Consider the following 23,058-nt stretch of genomic DNA (forward strand, 5'->3'; position numbering starts at 1 on the left):
GAGTGTTTTCAAAGGCTTAGGCGGAATTTTTATGTAATGCTCTAAAAACTGAACCAGGTTACCTGGGTTGCTCAGTCAGTTGGGCTTCTGACTCGATCTCAGCTCAAGTCTTGATCTCAGGGTCCTGAGTTCAAGCCCTGTGATGGGGTCTGGACTGGGCATGAAGGCTACTTAAAAAAAAAAAAAAGTGAAAAGGGCATGTGGAAAAAAGAAAGAAAGAAAAAGGTACCATGATCCTAATTATGGAACTGAGGAGCCTAAAATTAAGTCCTCCATTAGAAACAACCTCAGGCTGCACGTAGTCCCAGTTCCAGGAAAAGCCTCTGCTGAATCTATCCTCGGACAGCCCTCAGATCTGCCAATCAAAAGAAATGTGTAACATTCATGTAGTCTTGGAGATGAGTCAGGGCTGGGAACTGCAGGTAGTTACTTTGTACAAACTTGCCAATCAATCACGCTTGCAGGAGCCCCAGGTAGATTCTCTGAGCCCGCCTCATAATTGGTCATTTTAAAAGACTCTCAAAGGTCATGATTGGGTCCCGCCAAATGTAACAGACGCCTTGCAGATACTGAATGGTCAAAACTGTTACTATGCTGTTACTATGGGCATTGTACAATTATGATTGGTGCCTTTGTAATGATGCAAAACATACAACCTGTGCACGGTAACACCCCCGGCCTTCCCCCATAAAAACCCTGCTTGCCACTGTTCAGGGCTTCACTTTGCTGCCGCTATGCGGGTAGACAGGTGAGCCCCTGCTCGAGCTTGTAATAAAGACCCTTTTGTTCTTGCATTGGTGCCGGCTCCTTGGAGGTCTCTGGGGACTGGCGATTCGGGCATAACAGAACATGATCTTAAATTTCTATGACAGAATATGGAGAATTGAGAGATTATTGTTAACAACTTGAGGAAACTCAATGTTAATTTTGGGGAAACATTAATTGGGGGGAAATCTTCCTTGTGAATTTTGAAGTAAAAATCACTGCTAAGCAACACATTTAAGCCAGAATTTGCCAAATTTAAGAGGTGCATATGATCTATGTATCATCTGTTTAGTAGTTAAATCCCACATCTGCCATAGATTCTTATGAACTACTTCCCACAGTGAGCTTGCTTTTCTTTTCTTTTTTAAAAATATTTTTTCTTTTGAGAGACAGACGCGTAAGCTGAGGAGGGACAGGAGAGAGGCACAGAATCATCGGAAGCAGGCTCCAGGCTCTGAGCTGTCAATCTAGAGCCTGGAACCGCAAGATCATGACCTGAGCTGAAGTCCGACTAACCAACAGAGCCACCCAGGTGCCCCTGTATTTTATTTCAAGTACATCCTGGTCTTTGCTTACTTCATTCTCTTTGACCCTTATACCCCATTCCAGTAAACTTCCTTGTGGTCATAATGACTCTAAATCTTTTTGCATACCCAGGCTTAATCCACAATGGTTTGGGATAATTTCTCAATATATCTAAACTTTATAGCCTGAAAAAATGATTTATTCACTTTCTTTACAACTTTTCTCCCTATTGTGAAACATGTAGCAGAGATAAAAGCTTTTGATGAAGCTAATTCTTGTCAGTTCTAACACACAGCTAGTTAGTTAACACACAGATGGCAGCGGGAGGTCCTTTTGTCTTATTTTATGCGGTCCCCACCCCTCCCGCCTCTGATATCATCTGGAGGAGGAACCTTTATCCAATCTTCACGTGAGCAGTTCAGCCGGGAGAAGGAACTTGTGATCATAGAGCTGGCGGAATGCCGGGGTAGAGGGGACCGGAAGTTGATTTTCGCCCCCCGCCCAGGGGCCGGATAGGGTCTCGGCTGACTCCGTTTGGTTCCGGCTGCTGTCAGATTCCGTCGTTGAGCCTGAGGGCTTCTTGGCCCTGGGGGGGGCTCGCCCCGGTTCCGGTGCCGGGCTCACTCTTGTACCAGCCTTGGGGAAGCGGAGCGAATTCCTGGTCTCCTAGCAACCAGGGACGGGCTGTGGACTGAAGGAGCTGCGGCGCCACAGTCCGTATCGCTCGGGCGCTAGCCGGAACTCTTGAGCCGGGCCGAAGCGGGAGCCGAAATCCTGGGTCTGGAAGAATAAGCAGGAAATGGCGGACGAGGCGTTGTTTTTGCTTCTACATAACGAGATGGTGTCTGGAGTGTACAAGTCCGCGGAGCAGGGGGAGGTGGTGAGTGCTGCCACAAGCCCTTGAGGTCCTTTCGCGGTGATACTTTTTGTTTCCTCTCAGTTCTTCAACCCCTGTGCTATCGCCACCCCAAACCTCCCGAAGTGTAAACAAACTGGTCCACCTCCAAGTATCCTAAAACTAGAACCTGTCAGCTGTCGTCAGACTTTAATTCTCTTCTCTTTTGCACCTCCTGCTTGACACTTTTCTTTGGCCCACTGTCAGATCTGATTCCTGCAGGTCACAGAATGTCTTACTTTTAGCTTTGTCGCTACCATGATTTATGGCAGGGTTAATTGCAACACTGTTTTTGGCACCCCCTACTTAATTCTGTCACTTCCAGTGCTACCACAGGACATACTTGAGAATCTCCCCCTACCCCATCTCCATAATCCTCAGTATTGCATCACGCTTCTCGAAGACAGAAGGCTAATGAAATTCAGGATTGAAGCAAAGTTTGCAGGCATTACTGTAATTAGGAAACAAATTTAATTCAAAAAATTGTTATTTAGTGCCCTTATGTGTCAGAGGTGGTTTTGTGTGCTTAGAGTATAGTAATGAACGAAACAATGACTCCATTCTCCTGGAGGTTACCTCTAATATGTGGGAATCCTCATTCACTCATTGAATCATTTAAAAATATTTATCAAGTGTGTATTGTGAGCCTGACACAGTGCTAAATAAGATCACAGTCATTGGGGGAATAGGGATTCAATGAATAATTAATGTATTGGGTAGTAATTAGGAATAGAATCATGGAGTTGTAATTAATATTAAGAAAGAGATATTTCAAAGTCATGCTCAAGTCAGAAGCCCTTTGTATAATGCTGTTGATAAAGAGGGGTGGAAAGTGGCTAAAGAAAGGCACAGGTGTATTAAAGAGTGTGGTGTATTTAAATATGCATAAATATTTCACTGTGACTAGACTGAATGATTGAAGAGTGAAAAGTGTTTAAACAGCTGAAATTGGAAAGAGTCCTGTATAATTAAAAATTTGATCTTCTCAGTGGAGAATTTTTAAAGAGGGCAATGACATTGTCCATTTGCATTTTAGAAAGATAATCCAGTGTTTAGGTTAGAGAGAGATCTTTGTAGTAAGAAGAGTTGTTAATTCAGGAGTCCAGGCAGGAGATGATGAAGATCTGAATTAAGACTGAAGCTGAGAGAATGGTTTGTAAAATAGGAGGTAGAATCTCAAGGACTCAGTTAAGTATAGGAGTGAGAGCTCAGCATGGAGCCTGCTTGGGATTCTCTCTCTCCCTCTGCCCCTCTCCTCTGCTCGTGCTGTCTCTCAAAATAATAATAATAAATGATAAAATGCTGGGTTGTGAGTTCAAGCTCTGTGGATCTGTGCTGGTTGTGAAGCCAAATAAATAAGTAAATAACTATACAAACACTTTAAAAATAAATAAATAAACTAATAATACCTTTCTTTTCTTATTGTACTTTATTTATAATGGGGAATTGGAAGTGCATATAAGCCAAAAGGATTTTAAAAAGTTAGGTGGCAGAGGTGCCTGGCTGGCTCAGTCTGTAGAGCGTGCAATTCCTAATCTCAAGCTCTTGAGTTCAAACTTGGGCATGGAGCCTGGTTTAAAAAAAAAAAAAAAAAAAANATATGCGGGTTCATTGTGTTACTGTCTCTTGTTTTGAGTGTATTTCAGATTTTTCATATGCAGAAGAAAGACACATAATCCTGATATTAAGCAGTAGTTTTTATATACCTTTTCAGAGTTCAGAAGTTCAAAACCTCATTAAGTTTTGAAGTGAAATAAAGGGGGGTGCCTGACTGGCTCAGTTGGTGGAGCATGTGGCTCTTGACATCTGGGTTGCGAGTTCGAGCCCCACATTGGGTGTAGAGATTGCTTAAATAAACAAAATAGATGAATTTTGAAGTGAAATAAAGGAAAGAACCAGTGTTTTTACCCTCCAAATCAATGATTTTCAAACTATACTTGGAGAGGAATTAAGTTTTTTAAAACTGAGTAATTGGAGATTTACCAATTTATGGAGAATAGATTTTTTAAAAGGTTAATAGATAAAATATTCTCAAGTTTAATTTTCTTTAAAAATTTGGTACTCTCTAGTACGCATTCACAGATGCCAAAGTGAATGAACAAGTAGCAATATCAAAGGTATTTAGTAGGGCATAATTCAAAAGCTTATGTGATCAAAGTATTTGAGCATGTCTGCATAAACATAGTTCCTGCTAATCAACATATTCCTGGGTGATTCTACAAAACATCAGATTATTCCACAAAACTTACAGGTTACTTATTCTACCTCAGCATGCTTGTTTGTTTGTTTGTTTTCACGTGAGCATGTTTTGAAATGAGTTGGAGAATAACAAAAACGAATGTTTGTGACAGTAGTTTTGTGCAGAATGTTATGACAACACAGGGCCCAAAGGAGTGTCAAGGCAGGCTTTTAGGAGGATGTGATATTTGAGCTGAACTCAAAGGATATAGAGTCTGTGGAACAGCACGTGCTAAGGCATGGGGGCAGTAGAACGCTTAGAACTCTGGAGTTGCTGCAGAAATTTCAGAGTGGAAGAAGGAGAGATGTTTGTGGATATGTGACTGTTAGTAACTCTAGTTAACTAGACAGGATCATTTAAGGAAAGGCACATAATGCCATGCTAAGGAGTTTGAACTTTATTTTGAAGACAGAGGAGAGAGTGCTAAACAGTTCAGTAGAGAAATAACATGATTTGTTTTTTAGAAAGTCTGTACCAGAAATATAGGACATAAATCAAAGGAAGGAAAAACTAGAGACAAGGAGATAATTGGGAAAGCACTAACTGGAAACCAGGAGGAAAAAGTGAAGGGCTAACTTAAGGTCGTAAGGATAGAGAGAGAAGATGGATTTTGAAAGCATGCAGATGATAGGCTCCACAGGACTGCAATTCATGTGAAGGGTTGAGAATAAATAGGTAAAGTAAATGGCAGTTTTCTGGTTGGGGTAACTAGGTGAATAGTGGTTCTGTTAATGAAGTTAGGAAATTTTAGAGGCAGCGCAGAGGACATTAAAATATCATTTTTAATATGCCTTATTTGATGGAGCTGTGGGACCTCTAGATGGCTGTATCTCATTAAGTCTGTAATATAAAAGTACAGATTTAGTTGTCACAATCTCATTAGTAGAGTACATCATTCCTTAGAATAAACTTTAACAAATAATGAGGCCTATGGTGTACGTCTCAGTGGAAACAAGCTCCAGATTATACAAATATCCTTGCCTGTCTTGGAGCTGTATTCTTGAGGGTGGGGATGGAGGGAAATGGACATTGTGAAATTAGTAAAATATATAGTATGTTAAAAGGTGAAAGAAGTTCTTTGGAGATAAATTAAGCAGGGAAAAGGGATAGGACATCAGAATCACCTACGTGGGGCTGAAACTCACAACCCTGAGATCAAGAGACACATGCTTTACCCACTGAGCCAGCCAGGCACCCCACTTTTAGAGGGCTTTTTAAAACATAGATTACTGACCCAACACCTACAGTTTCTGATTCAATAAATTAGGTTTCAGAATTTACAGCTTTTGTAAGTTCCTATGTGATGCTAATGTTGCTGGTCTTGGGGCATGCTTTGAGAATCATCAGAATAGAGAATTTCTGAAGGGGAATAATGTAGTTTTAAAGAAGATAGTAAAGGGGCGCCTGGGTGGCTTAGTCGGTTAAGCGTCCGACTTTCGCTTAGGTCATGATCCTGCAGTTCGTGGGTTCGAGCCCCGTGTCGGGCTCTGTGCTGACTGCCAGCTCGGAGCCTGGAGCCTGTTTCAGTCTGTGACTCCCTCTCTCTCTGACCCTCCCCTGCTCACGCTGTCTCTCTCTCTCTCGCCTAGAAATAAAAAAAATAAAATAAAAAAATAAAAAAATAAAAAAAATAAAGAAGATAGTAAAAATGAGCCTCAATGATGTGGGTGGGTGGGAGGATGGGTGATTATATTGTACACCTGAAAAAAAAGAGGGGGAAATGGGCCTTACTGAGATGATGACATGTGAGTGAAGACTTGAAGCAAGGGAATTGGTCATGTGGATATCTGGAAGAAGAGTTCCTATGCAGGAGCCCTGAGATTGGAGCATGCCTGGCATATTCAAGGACAGTAAGAACAATGTAGCTAGAGCCCATGTGAGTGAAAAAGAGTAGAAGGTTGAGACCTGAGGGGTAGAGAAATCTGGAGTCTATAGAGCTTTGTAGCTGATCCAGAGGATTTTGAGAGTCTTCAGCATAGGGTAGTATTTAAAGTCTGAAGACTAGATGAGATTGTCAAAGAAAAAACCAAAGCAATTTCATGATTTCTGGCATAAGATGGTAGGATCATCAACTAAGACACACTGAGAACTGGAAAGCTTGGGTGGCTCTAAGAGACATTTTGAAGCCAGAACAGTAGAATTTAATGACCACCCAAAGGGAACGACTGATAGAAAGGTGATACTTTGACTTCATTTTTATAACTGAGGAGAGAAGACTAGTTGAAAATGGAAAAAGAAAACTGTAGAGAGAGTAAGTAGGCAGAGGCTTTGGCATTTCTGAAAAGTAGTAACAGTTCCCTGTTTACCTTACTGCCTTATGAAATGATTAGTACTAAGAAAATTGAAATATAACTTCTAATTCACTTTTTCTTAAAATATTTCAAAAACAGTATAAATGCATTTATATTTTTAGTCAACACCATAAAACAGTTTTTGAATGCTAAAATTCTGGCATTCTAAAAATATTCAAAACAATTATTTTTTAAAATAGGAAAATGGACGCTGTATTACTAAGCTGGAAAACATGGGGTTTCGAGTGGGACAAGGATTGATAGAAAGGTGAGCAGTATGGATTTGAAAATTTTCTTCCAGGTAGGTTATAAACAAAGATGATCCATTTCAAAAGATTGCATAAAATTTGAAATACTTTAATTTTAATTTCTAAATTTTATTCTCTGTTCTTTAACTCACAGATTGAAATTTCTCTTTAGTTCTGATGCCATTTTAACTCAGATAAAACTTTTAATATCTGAAGAAAAGATATATTTGTATTTTAGACTTTTTTCCTAAAAACTTTGGTGTACTGAAACAACTATGTAAATCTTGTTGCATTTTTGGGGTGCCTAGGTGGCTCAGTTGGTTGAACGTCTGACTGTTGATTTTGGCTCAGGTCGTGATCTCACAGTTTGTGGGTGTAAGCCCCACGTTGGGTGATGGACTGACAGCATGGAGCCTGCTTAAGATTCTCTCTCCCTCTCTCTCTGCCCCTCCCCTGCTTGCTCTCTCAAAAATAAACATTTTTTAAAAAGCTTATTAAAATAATAAAATCTTGTTGCATTTTCTACTTAAGGTCTAGTAGGTTCTTTAACCTAAATGGCTTTCTGTTTAAATCCAAAGGATGGAAATTCTTTAGAGTTTATGTTAATGTATGTACTAATTTTCCAGTTTATAGAGCAAGTCTTAAGGTCTTATTCCTTTCTCATTATTTGAATAGGTGAACTGTGGTTATGTTTTATATAACAATACCATGATTATGCTCAGCTTTTTTTTTTAGTGTGCTAGAATTAATTTTACTTAAAATTGAAGCTTACTATTAGACTAATCTTAGCACCATAATTACATAACAGGATATAAATTGAAATGAGATGTCCTTTGCTTGGTGCTTATCGCTTTATGACTGTCAATAGATGTTCAGTGCTGTTCTGGCATTTCAAAATTAGTGAGTAATGTGACCCTCCTGCTTTCTTTGGAGGAAAAATACTGATTACTTTTAGTTGATGTTTTTAGGTTTACAAAAGATACTGCAAGGTTCAAGGATGAATTAGATATCATGAAGTTCATTTGTAAAGATTTTTGGACTACAGTGTTCAAGAAACAAATCGACAATTTAAGGACAAATCATCAGGTATTTACACAAATTATGGACTATTTTTTAAAAACCTTTGACTTAATATAAATGTTCTATTTTAGTTATTTATTACCAAAAAAACCTTAAAATAAAACATGTTTCTCTTACATGTTATTAATACATCATGACTTTTTTTCTCTAATAGGATACTGTGAATAAGAACAAACAGATAATTATCAGTAATGATAGCTATTTCTTTCCCCCAATTAAATAAGTGATCTGACATTTTTAAAAAGTAGCAGAATGTCAGGATGATAAAGGTTTTAGGATTTGGTTCCTTAGTTATTATTACTTACTGATGATTATATGCAGAACCACAAATATATCACATTTGTCTTTAGAGTAATTTCGGATGTCTAATTTATAGGACATATTTAACTCTTAAGTAACTCTTGCATTATTTGTTGCTGTCATTTTTCTATTCTTAAAATAATTTCTTAAATAAAATGTAATAGATTGTGTGGAAAATTATACATTTAAATAGATTTATTTTATAAAATTCAAGGAAATATTTTAGAGTGGATTTTGATTAAATATTAGAAAATGAAAATAATGTATCTAGTAGTTGCTAGTACTTGTAATTTTTTCATATAACAATATCAATCTTACCTTGTAAGTATTGAAATGCTAATGAGAGGAAGTGACTCTGGTAATTGACCTTCTAGATATGAGCTAATAATATATAACTGTTAATTGCACCTGGACATGTATTTCTGATTCCTTTGAGTTCTTTAAGGGTAGGAACTATCTTTTACATCTTTGTATCTATAGTATCTTAAAGCTTTCAATAAATATTAGTTTTACAAAGTTCTCAACAATTCTTAAGCCTACACACTGCAAAACCTCCTTCATTTAAAGAAATTTGACCAGTGGAAAGGAGAGTGTTAATAACTTAAAAAGACCTCTTAAATTGTCTTGAAGAGAAAATTTTTAAGGACTACAGAATACATGGACTCTGGATGTTTTTTCTGTTTTTGAAACAGGGCATCTATGTACTTCAGGACAACAAATTTCGTCTGCTTACTCAGATGTCTGCAGGAAAACAGTATTTAGAACATGCATCTAAGGTATTTAATGGAATAGAAGATTGGGATTTTCATAGGGAAGATACATTGCCAACCACAACAGAGTTTTGAATTTCAGATAGGTTTTAAAGTGCTTTGTTTGAGGGACGCCTGGGTGACTTAGTTGGTTAAGCGTCCGACTTTTGCTTAGGTCATGATCTCGTGGTTTGTGGGTTCGACCCCCGCATCGGGCTCTGTGCTGACTGCCAGCTCAGAGCCTGGAGCCTGTTTCAGAGTCTGTGACTCCCTCTCTCTCTGACCCTCCCCTGCTCACGCTGTTTCTCTCTCTCTCTCCTAGAAAAAAAAAAAACATTAAAAAAAAGATAAAGTGCTTTGTTTGAGTGCTTGTCTATGAAATAGGAGACAGGTGTTCATCCTACTAAAATAATTTGTATTGACCGACAGCTGAGTAGGTTTATGATGACTAATTAAGCACTATAATAAAATGCCATTGAAATGTAGATTAATGTTAGATTATTGAATTTAGCCTAGATATATCAGAAAAGATAGTCAAGCTTATAAAACTGGGATTAGCTGTGCAAAATTACTCACCTGAGTTTATATGTATAGTATCCTCGGATAATTTATTTTTTAGTTACTGTTCTTGTCTGGCTTTCTGTGCAATAGCTTAGCCCCATTTCCTTTTTTTGTTTCCATATAAGAGTTTCCACGTTAGTACTGTTGAGATTCTGAATGGGATAATTCTTTGTTATAGCAGGTTGGCTGTAAGTCTTGAACAAATCAAGATTCTTGGTTGTAGAAAGCAGACGCCAACTCTGATTCAATAGGGGGCAAAAAACTTAATGGAATTGATGGGAAGGCTCAGAAGGCAGGCACAAATTGTAGAAGGTTAGAGCCGCCAGAAAGACAGCCCAAGTCACTCCTCAGGCAGGGTCTAGTTAGAGTCCTTTGCACTAACAGACACAAGCCACGTTTGCTGCCTTTGGAACTAATTCTAATCTGTTTCCAGCTTGTTTTTTCACTCATTCTAGACTCAGGGTCCCTGACTGGAGCACCCAAGTCATGTGTCCATGGTTTAGTTGCCAAGAAGTTGGGAACTTGTTTTAACAAGTTACATAATTTTCAATAATGTAAAAATTTCTTCCACAGCCTTTTTAAAAACAGCAATGACTTATTAATAGCAAGTCTTGACTAAATGTCATATTTATCAATAGCATTGCTTTCTTAGTAAAATCCTTAATATTCTTTACATTTTTGTTCCTTTCAGTATTTGGCATTTACATGTGGCTTAATCAGAGGTGGCTTATCGAACTTGGGGATAAAAAGTATTGTAACAGCTGAAGTGTCTTCAATGCCTGCCTGTAAGTTGAATTCACATTTCTTAAATGTGATTATTTTTAGTGATTATTATTCAAGTCTAGTTTTTTTGTTTGTTTTTGTTAACTTAGAGGAAATTTAAAATGCTAAAACCATTTTGTTTTACTTTTATCAGTTTTAACATTTAATGTAGTAGTATGTAGCATCCCTATATTCATATTCAAAGATTTTTAAGTTCATAATGGTAATGATTTAAGAAAGTAGGCTAAAGTAGCCCAAAATTTATAAGACAGCTTAAGTGATGATTGTTAAAGGAAAATTTCTGCATTATTCTTTTCAGATAGCAGATTTCCCTATAGCATTGAAAATGTCGTTTTTAAAAACAGTTTTCTAGGGGCACCTGGGTGGCTCAGTCAGTTAAGCATCCGACTTTGGCTCAGGTCATGATCTCCTGGTTCATGAGTTCAAGCCCTACATTAGGCTCTCTGCTGTCAGCCTGGGTCCTCTGTCCTTGTCTCTCTGCTCCTCCTCTGCTCATGCTCTCTCTCTCAAAAATAAACACTAAAAAAAGTTTTTTAGAATACATCTATTATATATAAAGCCAACTAGTCTTTTATTGCTAAACTCCTTTTCAAAGATGTTTTCACCAGACTTATCAACCAAGTATAAACTTGAGCATTACTGTATTTCCTTTTTATTCACAATGATAATTAGCAGTGAAATACCCAAAAGGTAGGAATCACAAAGAGGAGAAGCAAAGACACCTACCTATTCACAAAAAATCATCTCATAAAAATGAAATTGACCGGAGCGCCTGGGTGGCTCAGTCGGTTGAGCGTCCGACTTCGGCTCAGGACATGATCTCACAGTTCATGGGTTCAAGCCCCGCATCGGGCTCTGTGCTGACAGCTAGCTCAGAGCCTGGAGCCTGTTTCAGATTCTGTCTCCCTCTTTCTCTCCGACCCTCCCCTGCTCACGCTGTCTCTCTCTCTTTCTCTCAAAAATAAATAAAACATTAAAAATTTTTAAAAAAATATTAAATTGACCTTACTGAGTATTGTGAAAAGTTGTTTGAGATAGCAGATTTCTTCATTGAAACTACTCTTTTTTTTTTTTTTTTAATGTTTTATTTCTGACACAGAGAGAGAGAGAGAGAGAGACAGTGAGAGACAGCCTGAGCAGGGTAGGGTCAGAGAGAGAGACACACCCAGAATCTGAAGCAGACTCCAGGCTGTGAGCTAGCTATCAGCACAGATACCAACATGGGGCTCGAGCCCACAAACTGTGAGATCACGACCTGAGCCGAAGTCGGACGCTTAACTGACTGAGCCACCCAGGCGCCCCAAAACTACTTTCTAATAGAATAAAAAATTGATGTTTAGGCTTGTTTTCTTTGTACCTAAAATCAAGGAATGATTTTTCATTTTTCTTTTTTTAGGTAAATTTCAGGTGATGATACAGAAGCTATAAAACATACTGAAATGCAAGGCAAGGCTTCAACAAGTGTAAAGAGATAAATTATTCATGTATAAAGTATTTCAAGTAGCAGTGATTTAATTACATTGTTGGATATTTGTATTGATATAAGCTATTTGCTAACTTCTGTAATGAAAGATACACTCTTAACCAGGAGTTAGGTTGCATTTATTAATTTAACCAGACCACATTAAAACAGATAAAAACACATTCTACAATAACAGATTTTAGTGAAACTATTCAGAATGAAAATCTGATTTCAAATAACTAAACCCCAAGATGTAGAACCCTTATTTTAAACCTTCATATTTGCTTAGAGTGGTATGTATTTAACCACAGATAGAAAAGCAAAACTCAGGGTTTGATAAATTAGCATTAAGAAAAGTATGCATCAAGGGTGCCTGGGTGGCTCAGTTGGTTAAGTGTCTGACTTTGGCTCAGGCCATGATCTCGTGGTTCGTGACAGCTCGGAGCTTGAAGCCTGCTTCGGCTTCTGTGTTTCCCTCTCTATCTGCCCCTTCTCCACTTGATCACATGTGCGTACTCTCTCCCTCAAAAATATAAATAAAACATTATTAAAATTTTTTAATTAAAAAAAATATGTATCAATCAATCAATCATTTCTGTAAAGATGGCCAAGTTTTGGTTTTGCTTTATGAATTTATTTTAGTTATTTAAGAAAAGCAAACAGTACACTAAATGAAACATTTTTTATTTTATTATAATTTATTTCTATTAAGAATTTTTATGCCTGTGAAAATTTTATTATATACATTGTGTATTATGTGTGTGATATATATATATATATCATATCTAACCACCAAAATTGCTCAAAAAGTTCGTTTTACTTTAATAGAATTCAGTCCTTGAGAACCCCATTAATGTAATTAAATATAGATTAGTTTAAGTGTGAATTCTGTGACTCCAGGGCCAAAAATATTAGACATTTTAGGAAGGAATTTTATACCTACTCCTGTTACAGTCTTGACTTTCAACTTTTTCCCCCATGAGTGGAAGGATTGGTGAAAGTTCTAACATCATTTTTATTCCCTAATTACTATTTCCCAAGAGCAGACGGGTGGATAATTGGCTTAGCCACACCAACATTCATTGGACAACGTCTATTCAATGGGCTAGGTCAGTGTTCATCTAGTATATCTGTCATCTCAGTCTTCCATCTGATAACCAAGAGAAGACAAGCATGAAGATGAAAGTCATCACACTGAGGATAGCAGGGGCACCGATAGAAGGCACCTTTATTGTGCTTCTGAATTAACCAATCCTGGAACTGCTTTACCTTTAGACTTTTTGTTACATGGGATAATAAATTCCTTATACTGGTCAATCCACTTTTGGTTCTGTATTTTGTTACTTGTAGTCAAAAAGAAGTCTCTTATAGCTGAGGCAAGGAGAGAGTTAGGTTATACAAGAAATAATATGGGAGAATTGAATTTCTTTTTCTCAGGAGGATAGGGAAGAGAACTTAAAGGTCTACATGTAAAATGATAAAATCAGAAAGTGCTAAAGAAGATATAAGATTAGTTTTATCATTTTGTAGTAGAGAAGGCCTTTTCAAAAAATATACAATGTTATAAAGGAAAATGGAAAAAAAATTTAATAACCTCTTCAACAAATGCTACTAGGAAAATTGGATATCCACATGCAAGAGAATGAAATTGAATCCTTACTTTATACCATACATAAAAATTTACTCAAAGTGGATTATAGACTGATTCTTAGGACCTGAAACTATAAAATTCCTAGAAGAAATCAGAGGAGAAGCTTCATAATGTTGGTCTTGGCAATATTTTCTTGGATTTGACATGAAAAACAGGCAACAAAAGCAAAAATAGACGAACTATATCAAATTTAAAAGCTGCTATACAGCAAAGGAAACAACAGAGTGAAAAGGTAGCCTATGGAATGGGAAAAATATTTGCAAACCATGTATTATTAAGGGGTTAATACTTAAATATATAAGGAATTCTTACAGCTCAATAGCAGAAAAATAACCCAATTAAACAATGGACAAAGGATTTAAACATATTTCTCAAAAGAAGATACACATAAGGCCAACAGGTATATGAAGAGATGTTCAGTATCAGTAATCATCAGTGCAAATTGAAACCATAATATCACCTCACACCTTTTAGGATGGCATTATCCAAAAAAAAATTTTTTTTTGGCAAGGATGTGGAGAATTGAGAACTCTTGTGCCCTGTTAGTGGGAATGTAAAATGATACAGCTCCTATGGAAAATACTATGGAAGTTTCATTAAAAACTAAAACTGGAACTGCTATATGATGCAGAGATCCCCCTTGTATTTATTCAGAAGAATTGAAATCAGGATCTTGAAGAGAGATTTGAACTCTCCGGTCTGTTGAATTATTCACAATAGCCAAGAGGTAGAAACAACTTGCCCTTTAACAGATGAATGGATAAAGAAAATATGGTATATACTTTCAGTGGATACTATTCAGCCTTAACCAAAAGAAGGTCCTGTCATATGCCAGCATAGATGAACCTTAAGGACATGCTAAGTGAAATAAGCCAGTCACAGAATGACACACACACACACACAAGCATGGTATCACTTTTATAAAGTACCCAAAGTAGTCAGATTCCTAGAAGCAGAAAGTAGAATGTTGACAGGGCTGGGGAAAGAAATTAGGAGTTGTCCAAAGAGTACAGAATTTCAGTTTCATGCAGGATAAAAAACTTCTAGAGATCTGTATTACAATGTGCATATAGTTAACATTACTGTAGAGAGGAATTTAAGAATGTAGATTTCATGTTAATGTTTTTTTCTTGTTTTTTTACCACAAACAACTGTTGACAAAATTTGTTTAAACTATTTGCATGGCAGAAAACACTAAACACTATTGGGGAGCCTGGGTGGCTCAGTCAGTTAAGCGTCTGACTTCAGCTCAGGTCATGATCACACGGTTTGTGGGTTCGAGCCCCGCGTCAGGCTCTGTGCTGACGGTTAGCTCAGAGCCTGGAGCCTGCTTCAGATTCTGTATCTCCTCTCTCTCTGACCCTCCCCTGCTCACACTATCTCTCTCTCTCTCTCAGAAATAAATAAAACATTTTTAAAAATTCAATTTAAAAAAATTAAGAAAAAGAAAATACTATTAAAATGTTAAAATAGGGAAAAATATATATAGTACATACCACATTTGCCTTAAGTGGGTATCTGCACTTTAAAAGAGCACATCAGTAGGGCACCTGGGTGGCTCAGTTGTCAAGTGTCCAACTTGCGCTCAGGTGGTATCTCCCAGTTCCTGAGTTCGAGCCCCACAGTGGATTCTGTGCTGACAGCTCAGAGCCTGGAGCCTGCTTCAGATTCTGTGTCTCTCTTGCTCTGCCCCTCCCCTCCTTGTGCTCGTGTCTCTCTCTCAAAAATAAGAACACATCAATTTAAAACATGGATATTCTTTAATGCAGCACAATTCCATTTCTATAAATTTAACCTAAGAAAATAAATGAGGATAAAGATAGTCAAAGAGTACAATCTTGTTACAAGATGATAAGTTCTAGGGATGTAATGTACGACATGGTGACTATAGTTAACAATATTGTATATTTAAAAGTTGATGGGTATGCCTAGGTGGCTTAGTTGCTTAAGCATCTGACTCTTGATCTCAGCTCAGGTCTTCATCTCAGGGTCATGAATTCAAGCCCTGCACTGAGCTTTGTACTGAGCATGAAGACTACTTTAAAAAAAGAGAAAAAAAGTTTCTAAGAGAATAGATCTTAAGAGTTCTCACCACACACACATTTTGTTAACTGAGGTTGTGGATGTGTTCACTATTGTAATCATTTCGTAACATACATGCATATTAGTCCAGCACACCATACACCTTAAACTTCAAAGACAATGTTAAATGTCATATATCAAGCTGGGAAAAATGAGTATGCAAACTTGTATGTATAAGGATTTTCACTAAGTGTTCATTTTTTTAAATGTGTTATTTTTGCAAGAGTGCAAGCAGGGGTGGGGGCAGAGTGGGACAGAGGATCTGAAGTGGGCATCACGCTGACAGCAGCAAGCCCAACATAGGGCTCAACTCCATGAACCATGAGATCATGACCTGAGCCAAAGTTGGATGCTCAACCAGTTAAGCCACCCAAGCGCCCCTAGTTAAGTGTTCATTGATGACAATTGATTAAATTATGGCACAGGTATACAAGGAAATACTGTGCTGCTGGTAAAAGGGATGAACTAGATCTACATATATTTACATAAATAGAATGTTAATTGGTATTAAAAGAGGTTTGTTACAGGATACTGCATATGTAATGCATAAATATATATGATTATAAGCGTACTATCAAAAAGACTGGAACGTTACAAGTAGATTGTACGGGAGATGGAGATATTTTGCTTTTAGCTTTAAATTATTTGGGTTTTGAAGTAATCATCCCCACAATCCCTAAGTCAGGAGGGCTACCTAGCAGAGGTCTTGGGTTAGGAAGAAAGACATTATGGAGGGTGCCATCTGGAGAGAGGATTTAATGTACATCAAGATGCCCAGTGCCACAGAGAAGAGATTGTTTACTATGTGGAAGTGAAGCCAGTGATACAGATCAGCAAGTATTTAAGCCATTTGTACGGAGGAGCCATGTAAGCCATTGTTTTCTCTTTCAAAAGCGGGAATCCGTGGGTTATCGGCTATAGATCTAGTGGAAAGAATACTTCTCCACTCTCAGCCAAAGTTGTATTGAGCTTCATTCAAACTGCCCCTTTAGGATAACAACCTTCTTTGAATTTCTTTATTTTATCTGTCTATCTATCTATCTTTCTATCTATCATCTATCTTTTGAGACATAGCACAGTGGGGGAGGGGCAAAAGGAGAGAGAGAGGCAGGTTCCACATTCACTGTGAACCCAAGGCGGACCCTAGTTCTAAGACTGAGATCATGACATAGCTGAAGTTAAGAGTCAGACACTTAAATGCCTGAGCCACCCAGGTGGACTTCAAAATATTTTAAGAATGTGATATAGGGGTGCGTGGATGGCTCAGTCACTTAAGTGTCCAACTTTGGCTTAGGTCATGATCTCACAGTTTGAGGGTTAGAGCCTCACATCGGACTCTGTGCTGACAGCTCAGAGCCTGAGCCTGAGCCTGCTTCAGATTCTGTGTCTCCCTCTCTATCTGCCCCTCCCCTGCTTGTACTTTTTCTCTCTCTTTCTAAAATAAACATTAAAAAATATATATATGCTTTATATTAAACAAGGCAATAATTTAAAATAGAGGCAAGGGGTGCCTAGCTGGCTTAGTCAGAAGAGCATGTTATTCTTGATTGTGTTTGACCCCATGTTGGGTGTAGAGATCGCCAAAAATAAACGAACAAAAAACTTAAAAAGAAATATATACATAAGCAAGTTAAAATATTTTTTATATGAAGACATCAGAATGACAGCCGTTGTTTAGCTTGCCTAAGAACCTGTGGGGTGTTCTATAAACTGAAGTAGTCTTGTGGCTCAGTTTCTTCCACTTATAGGTCAGTCATACCTAGGTAATACTGAAAAGTAATTCAGAATCTGTGTCACCAATGTGAGAACACACAACTGCAATGTTTGGTGTCAGCACTGGAAGCTATAGACAGGAAATCTGCAATCACACATGATCTAGAGGTAGGTTTTATAACTACTGTATTCTAAACATCCATCTGTGAATATCCAGAAACACCTGCAACTACAATTTGATATGAAAACATCTAGGACTTCTGATGCTAACAAAGTCACCGGCATTGATGAATGCTACTATGGTTTGTTGCCTATATTTATAACTGAAGGAAATGCTAAGTAAAAGGAGTCTAGTAAAAATAGAGATGTAATTTTTTTCCCATTCAAGTTCATGGACTCCAGGTTAGAAACCTGTGAAAAGGGATAAAATCATAAGATTGGTGTAAACCTTGAGATAATCTGTGTAAATTGCACAGTGCCTGTTGTGTGTACACATGGAAATAAAGAATAAAAATATCACACGGACTGTTCTGGTTTATAAGCCTTTTGCAATTAGAAAGATTAGATTTCAAATTCCTTTTGCATGACTTCATCTTAATTAGAGTCATCAAGGGTCCTTACTGAGTAGCATACCTGTTTTAAGAGCAGAAAGTAGAGAAGTATGCTGTATGAATGACAAAATATGAGGACAGCACAAACTGTTTAGTCAGTGGCTTCTACTAACTGTAATGACAGCTTGATCCCTTGTGTCTAGCAATCAAACCTTGTAAGAGGATTTAGGACTGGAGATGTCATCAGAACTTTAGTCCATTTGGACTACTGTAACAGAATACCACAGGCTTATAAGAAACAAATTTATTTCTCACAGTTCTGGAGGCTGGGAAGGCCAAGATTAAGGCACAAGGAGATTCAGTGTCTGGGGAGTACCTCCTTCCTGGTTCACAGATGTTTTTGATTGTGTCCTCACTTGGCAGAAGGAGACTAGTTAATTCTCCAGGGTCTCTTTTATAAGGGCACTAATCCCATAATGAGGACAGAGCTCTCATAATCTTCCCAAAGACCCTACCTCCTAATATCACTTTGAGGGTTATGATTTTAATATATGCATTGGGGGGGGGGTAATATTCAGTCCACAGCAGGACCCAATATGCAGTGACAAGAGGAAACAAAATCCTAGAGCCAAGGTTGCCTGGTGAATTGTCTCAAAGCCCTACTAGAATATAGCTGTACGATGGGAGTTCACTCAGGCTCTTAGACTGATTGCAGAAACTGGGATTGGCATAATTTTGGGGGTCATCAAAGTACAAGAAACTGGATAGAACCTACAAAAGCTTTTCAAAATGCTCTTTGAAAAATGCATTTTGTGATCAAATATATTTTGTAAATCCATCTTGTTTTGTAGATCTTCAATGCACATTAATGGCATGTTACAGGTTCTGAAAACCTCAATAATCAGCTTAATGTTGTTTAACTTAGTACTTGATCACAGTACTATTTTTTTTTTCCAGAAACCCTAATAGCTCACATAAATGAATATTCTAGCATCATTTGGGAAACATTCTTTTTTTACAAACTTGGTGGCAGTTTGGTAACATGTATAGGCAAAATATAATCTTGGCATGAACACAGGGTCAACTTGATCTTTCTCAATCTTTCTCAAATTTCTAAAACATTTTTTAGTGTTTATTTTTGAGAGAGGGATAGAATGCAAGTGGGGAGGGGGAGAGAGAGAGAGGGAGACACAGAATCTGAAGCAGGCTCCAGGCTATTGGGCCATCAACCCAGAGCCCGATGCAGAGCTTGAACCCACAAGCCGTGAAATCATGACTTGTGCCAAAGTCAGAGGCTTAACAGACTGAGCCATCCAGGCACCCCTCTAAAACATTTTTTTATCTTTGACCCCAGATGCTGGAACTGATAACATGAACTACGTTTAATCTAATTCAGCCTCTCACTGCTTATTCTGCTAAAAGACACAGATGAAATAATCTTATTTTTAAAATTAGAAATGAATATAATTTTAATAAAAATATTACAACTTAACAAACATATAATGTCCTCCTGAACAAAATAAGTAATTAACTTTTTATGTGGCAAAAAATTAGAGGTGCAATCTAATTTACTTTGTCACTGCTCCCACCAGAGACACGATTAAGCTACCATTTGGTAGCTGTAATTCTCAAAATGACTACCTCTACATTTTATATTTTGGGTGTCTGGGTGGCTCAGTTGGTTAAGGGTCCGACTTCAACCCAGCTCATGATCTCATGGCTTGTGGGTTTGAGCCCCGTGTTGGGCTCCGTGCTGACAGCTCAAGGGCTGGAGCTGCTTCAGATTCTGTCTCCCTCTCTCTGCCCCTCCCCCACTCATGCTCTGTCTCTCTCAAAAATAAATGTTAAAAAAAATTTTTTTTTTAAATATTTTGATTTATTTCTAGGAAAGAGAGAGAGAGAGAGACAGGGAGAGCAGGGGAGGGTGAGAGAGAGAGGGAGTCACAAACTCTCAAATAGGCTCCAGGCTCTGAGCTGTCAAGCACAGAGCCCATCACAGGGCTCGAACCCATGAACTGTGAGATCATGACCTGAGCCAAGGTCGCATGTTTAACCAACTGAGCCACCTAGGTGCTCCATGTGTTTCCTTTATTAAAAACATTAAAAAAAATTTTTTTTTAAATTTATTTCTAGGAGAGAGAGAGACAGCGTGAGCAGGAGAGGGTCAGAGAGAGAGGGAGTCACAGACTGAAACAGGCTCCAGGCTCTGAGCTGGCAGTCAGCAGAGCCCGACGCGGGGCCCGAACCCACGAACCGCGAGATCATGACCCAAGCAAAAGTCGGACGCTTAACCGACTAAGCCACCCAGGCGCCCCAAAATTTTTAATAAAAAAATAAATTTTACATTTAAAATGTGTAATTTTTAAAAACATTTTTAATGTTTAGTTTTGAGAGAGCCCAAGCGGGGGAGGGGCAGAGAGAGAGAGAGGGAGACACAGAATCCTATCAGGCTCCAGGCTGAGCTGTCAGCACAGAGCCGTTCGCGGGGCTCGAACTTAACAGACTGTGAGATCATGACCTGAGCCAAAATCGGATGCTTAAGCGACAGAGCCACCCAGGTGCCCCAAAATGTGTAATTTTTCAATGAACTTAAGGCTTCCTACCTGTGGTAAGAGTTGGGAAAATTTTTCTCTTCAATTTCTCTTTAAAATTAAAGGTAATTTGGGGCACCTGGGTGGCTTAGTCGGTTAAGCGTCCGACTTTTGCTTAGGTCATGATCTCGCAGTTCGTGGGTTCGAGCCCTGCGTCGGGCTCTGTGCTGACTGCCAGCTCAGAGCCTGGAGCCTATTTCAGAATCTGTATCTCCCTCTCTCTCTGACCCTCCCCACTCACGCTGTCTCTCTCTCTCTCCTAGAAATAAATAAAAATATTTAAAAAAATAAAATCAAAAGTAATTTTAATTGTGAAAGCCTTGATAAACACTAAAGCTATATTGATAGTCTTCTCATTCTTATGACATTAGTGGTTTAAAATGTCTTTAATTTGTCTCTACACTCCTGAAAAATATCCTACACCAGATGAGTCCTTATAAACAGGAGTTCTCAGTTCACTATTAGCATTCTGTGGCTTGGGGCACCTGGGTGGCTCAGTGGTTAAGTGTCCGACTTCGGCTCAGGTCATGATCTCACGGTTCGTGGGTTCGAGCCCCGCGTAGGGCTCTGAGCTGACAGCCAGCTCAGAGCCTGGAACCTGTTTCAGATTCTGTGTCTCCCTCTCTCTCTGACCCTCCCCTGCTCACACTGTCTCTCTCTCTCTCTCTCTGACATAAATAAAAACAATGAAAAAATTAAAAAAAAAAAGGATTCTGTGGCTTGCTGGAAAATAGAGATGTAACTACTTAATTTATACCACTTGTCTTCTGCACATGCAAAATTGCCTTTTTTATCTATTCCATAGAATTCTATTCTTTTGTGAGTAGCATGTATAACAACATGCTCAGCCACTACTTATAGAAGAAATGTAAATTAAAGGAATAATTGATATTTCAACTTTATTAAATCAGTCCCCAGCGCCTCACCCCACCAAGCATCAAATCAATCAAATCAGCAAAAAATGAGAGGCTATACACTGCTAGCTGGGGTATAGGTTAGAAATCTAAACTCTATGGTAGACCATGCTAGCTGCCTATCCAATATTCACTCTTTTTTTTTGTTGTTGTTTTATTTATTTCTGAGAGAAAGAGAGAGAGACAGCATGACCAGGGGAGGGTCAGAGAGAGAGGGAGACACAGAATCCGAAGACAGGCTCCAGTCTCTGATTTAGCCGTCAGCACAGAGCCTGATGCAGGGCTCGAACCCATGAACCGTGAGATCATGACCTGAGTTGAAGTCGGATGCTTAACTGAGCCACCCAGACGCCCCTCACTCTCCTCTTTTCTAACAGAACCCCCATTTTTGACAGGTGTGCAATGTGCTCAGCTAAAAAAGTATACTTTCCAGCTTTCTTCATAATTAGAAAATGTTATAGAATACTGGGAAATAAGATATAAATTGCGAGTTTCTTGTAATGTTTTGCTCCCCAGATATAGACAAGAGGGAATAATACCATTTTCTCCTTTCTGGAACCTATGTATGAGGCAAGAGATAAAGCAACCATATCATGACTAAAAAGATGAAAGCTACTAAAATTGATGAAAGAGAAATCTGGATGTAGCCCAGGTCATTTAAGATACTGTAGAGCTGCTGTACCAACCCTGAGCTTCTTAAACCACAATTATTATGAGAAGCAAAAATTAATCCCTAATTTTTAAAACCTCAGTTCAGTTTTCAAATGCAGTATTAACTGATAACTCATTACTGGCAATCGTACTCTTGGGAACTTCTGGTCAAAGAAAGGAAAAAGTTTTGAACATGAAGATATTCATGGCAGCATTTTCTTTATGGAATTAACACTGAAAACAGATACCCAACAATGAGAATGTTTAAATTATGATAAAATACAACTTGGATTATTAGTCTACTACTTAAAAACCAGCTAATATGTTACAGAAAAGATTCAAATATAAAATTTATCTAGTCAATTTATAACTAGTGGCAAAACTACTGGTTGCTTGATCCACCGGTATTTCCAATGCCCTCTTCCTTTCCCTGTGCCCCCAACCCCCACGCCCTTTTCCTTTTCTACCTCTTACTGGAAAGACTAGAAAGGCTTACAGTTTTGCTTCCCCACCCTTCTTGAGCTACAGGTGATCCTGTTATACACTTGTGGCCAACAAATGAACACAAATCTGCTATGAATTTCTGGAGGTTTTGCTTTTATGAGAAAAGAATCAGATGTGAAAGGCTCTGACTCGTTCCCCCTTTTTTCAGTCACACTGCCTTATCACATTCAGTACAGACACATTGCCTTGAACTGCAGTGGCTGTCTTGTTACTTACACAGAAAAGGCCAAAAGACTCAAGAGACATTGGTATTGTGTAATCAATCACAGAACCAATGCCAGTAGCCCGGTCCTCTAGACATCTTGTGTGAGAAAAATAAAACCCTACTGAAAAACCACTGCTACTTGGATCTTCTGTTAAAGTAGAAAACATTCCTACCCAATAAAGAAATAGATAAAAAATACATAAATTATAAGTGATATGAATAAGAGATTTTACAGAAAAAATGATGTATTAAGAAAAAGTACTATTGAAAATGACTTGTTAAGAAACTTTTGTTTGTA

The 23,058-nt window shown here is 38.2% G+C and overlaps 1 protein-coding gene across 2 annotated transcripts; it reads left to right on the top strand.

Moving 5' to 3' along the window:
• The first annotated feature begins 1,754 nt into the window (after window positions 1–1,754).
• TRAPPC6B (trafficking protein particle complex subunit 6B) lies at window positions 1,755–13,215 on the top strand. 2 transcript variants are annotated; one of them, XM_077769193.1, is made up of 7 exons: window positions 1,755–2,170; window positions 6,916–6,983; window positions 7,932–8,049; window positions 9,036–9,119; window positions 10,345–10,438; window positions 11,833–11,882; window positions 12,945–13,215. In XM_077769193.1, the coding sequence occupies exons 1-6, from the start codon at window positions 2,090–2,092 to the stop codon at window positions 11,862–11,864; spliced, it is 477 nt and encodes a 158-aa protein (XP_077625319.1). In that variant the 5' UTR covers window positions 1,755–2,089; the 3' UTR covers window positions 11,865–11,882; window positions 12,945–13,215. The 2 variants fall into 2 exon arrangements, with proteins under 2 accessions (XP_077625319.1, XP_077625318.1); XM_077769192.1 differs by having other exon boundaries at window positions 1,760–2,170; window positions 11,833–13,215.
• The last annotated feature ends 9,843 nt before the right edge of the window (window positions 13,216–23,058 follow it).

This window comes from Crocuta crocuta, unplaced genomic scaffold (assembly GCF_008692635.1).
Source record: "Crocuta crocuta isolate KB4526 unplaced genomic scaffold, BGI_CrCroc_1.0 scaffold65, whole genome shotgun sequence".
Taxonomy (NCBI): Eukaryota; Metazoa; Chordata; class Mammalia; order Carnivora; family Hyaenidae; genus Crocuta; species Crocuta crocuta.

Coding starts and splice junctions, on each gene's coding strand:
- TRAPPC6B (XM_077769193.1), top strand. CDS start 2,090: ATGGCGGACGAGGCGTTGTTTTTGCTTCTACATAACGAGATGGTGTCT. Junction 6,984..7,931: donor GGACAAGGATTGATAGAAAG/GTGAGCAGTATG, acceptor TGATGTTTTTAG/GTTTACAAAAGATACTGCAA. Junction 10,439..11,832: donor AGTGTCTTCAATGCCTGCCT/GTAAGTTGAATT, acceptor TTCTTTTTTTAG/GTAAATTTCAGGTGATGATA.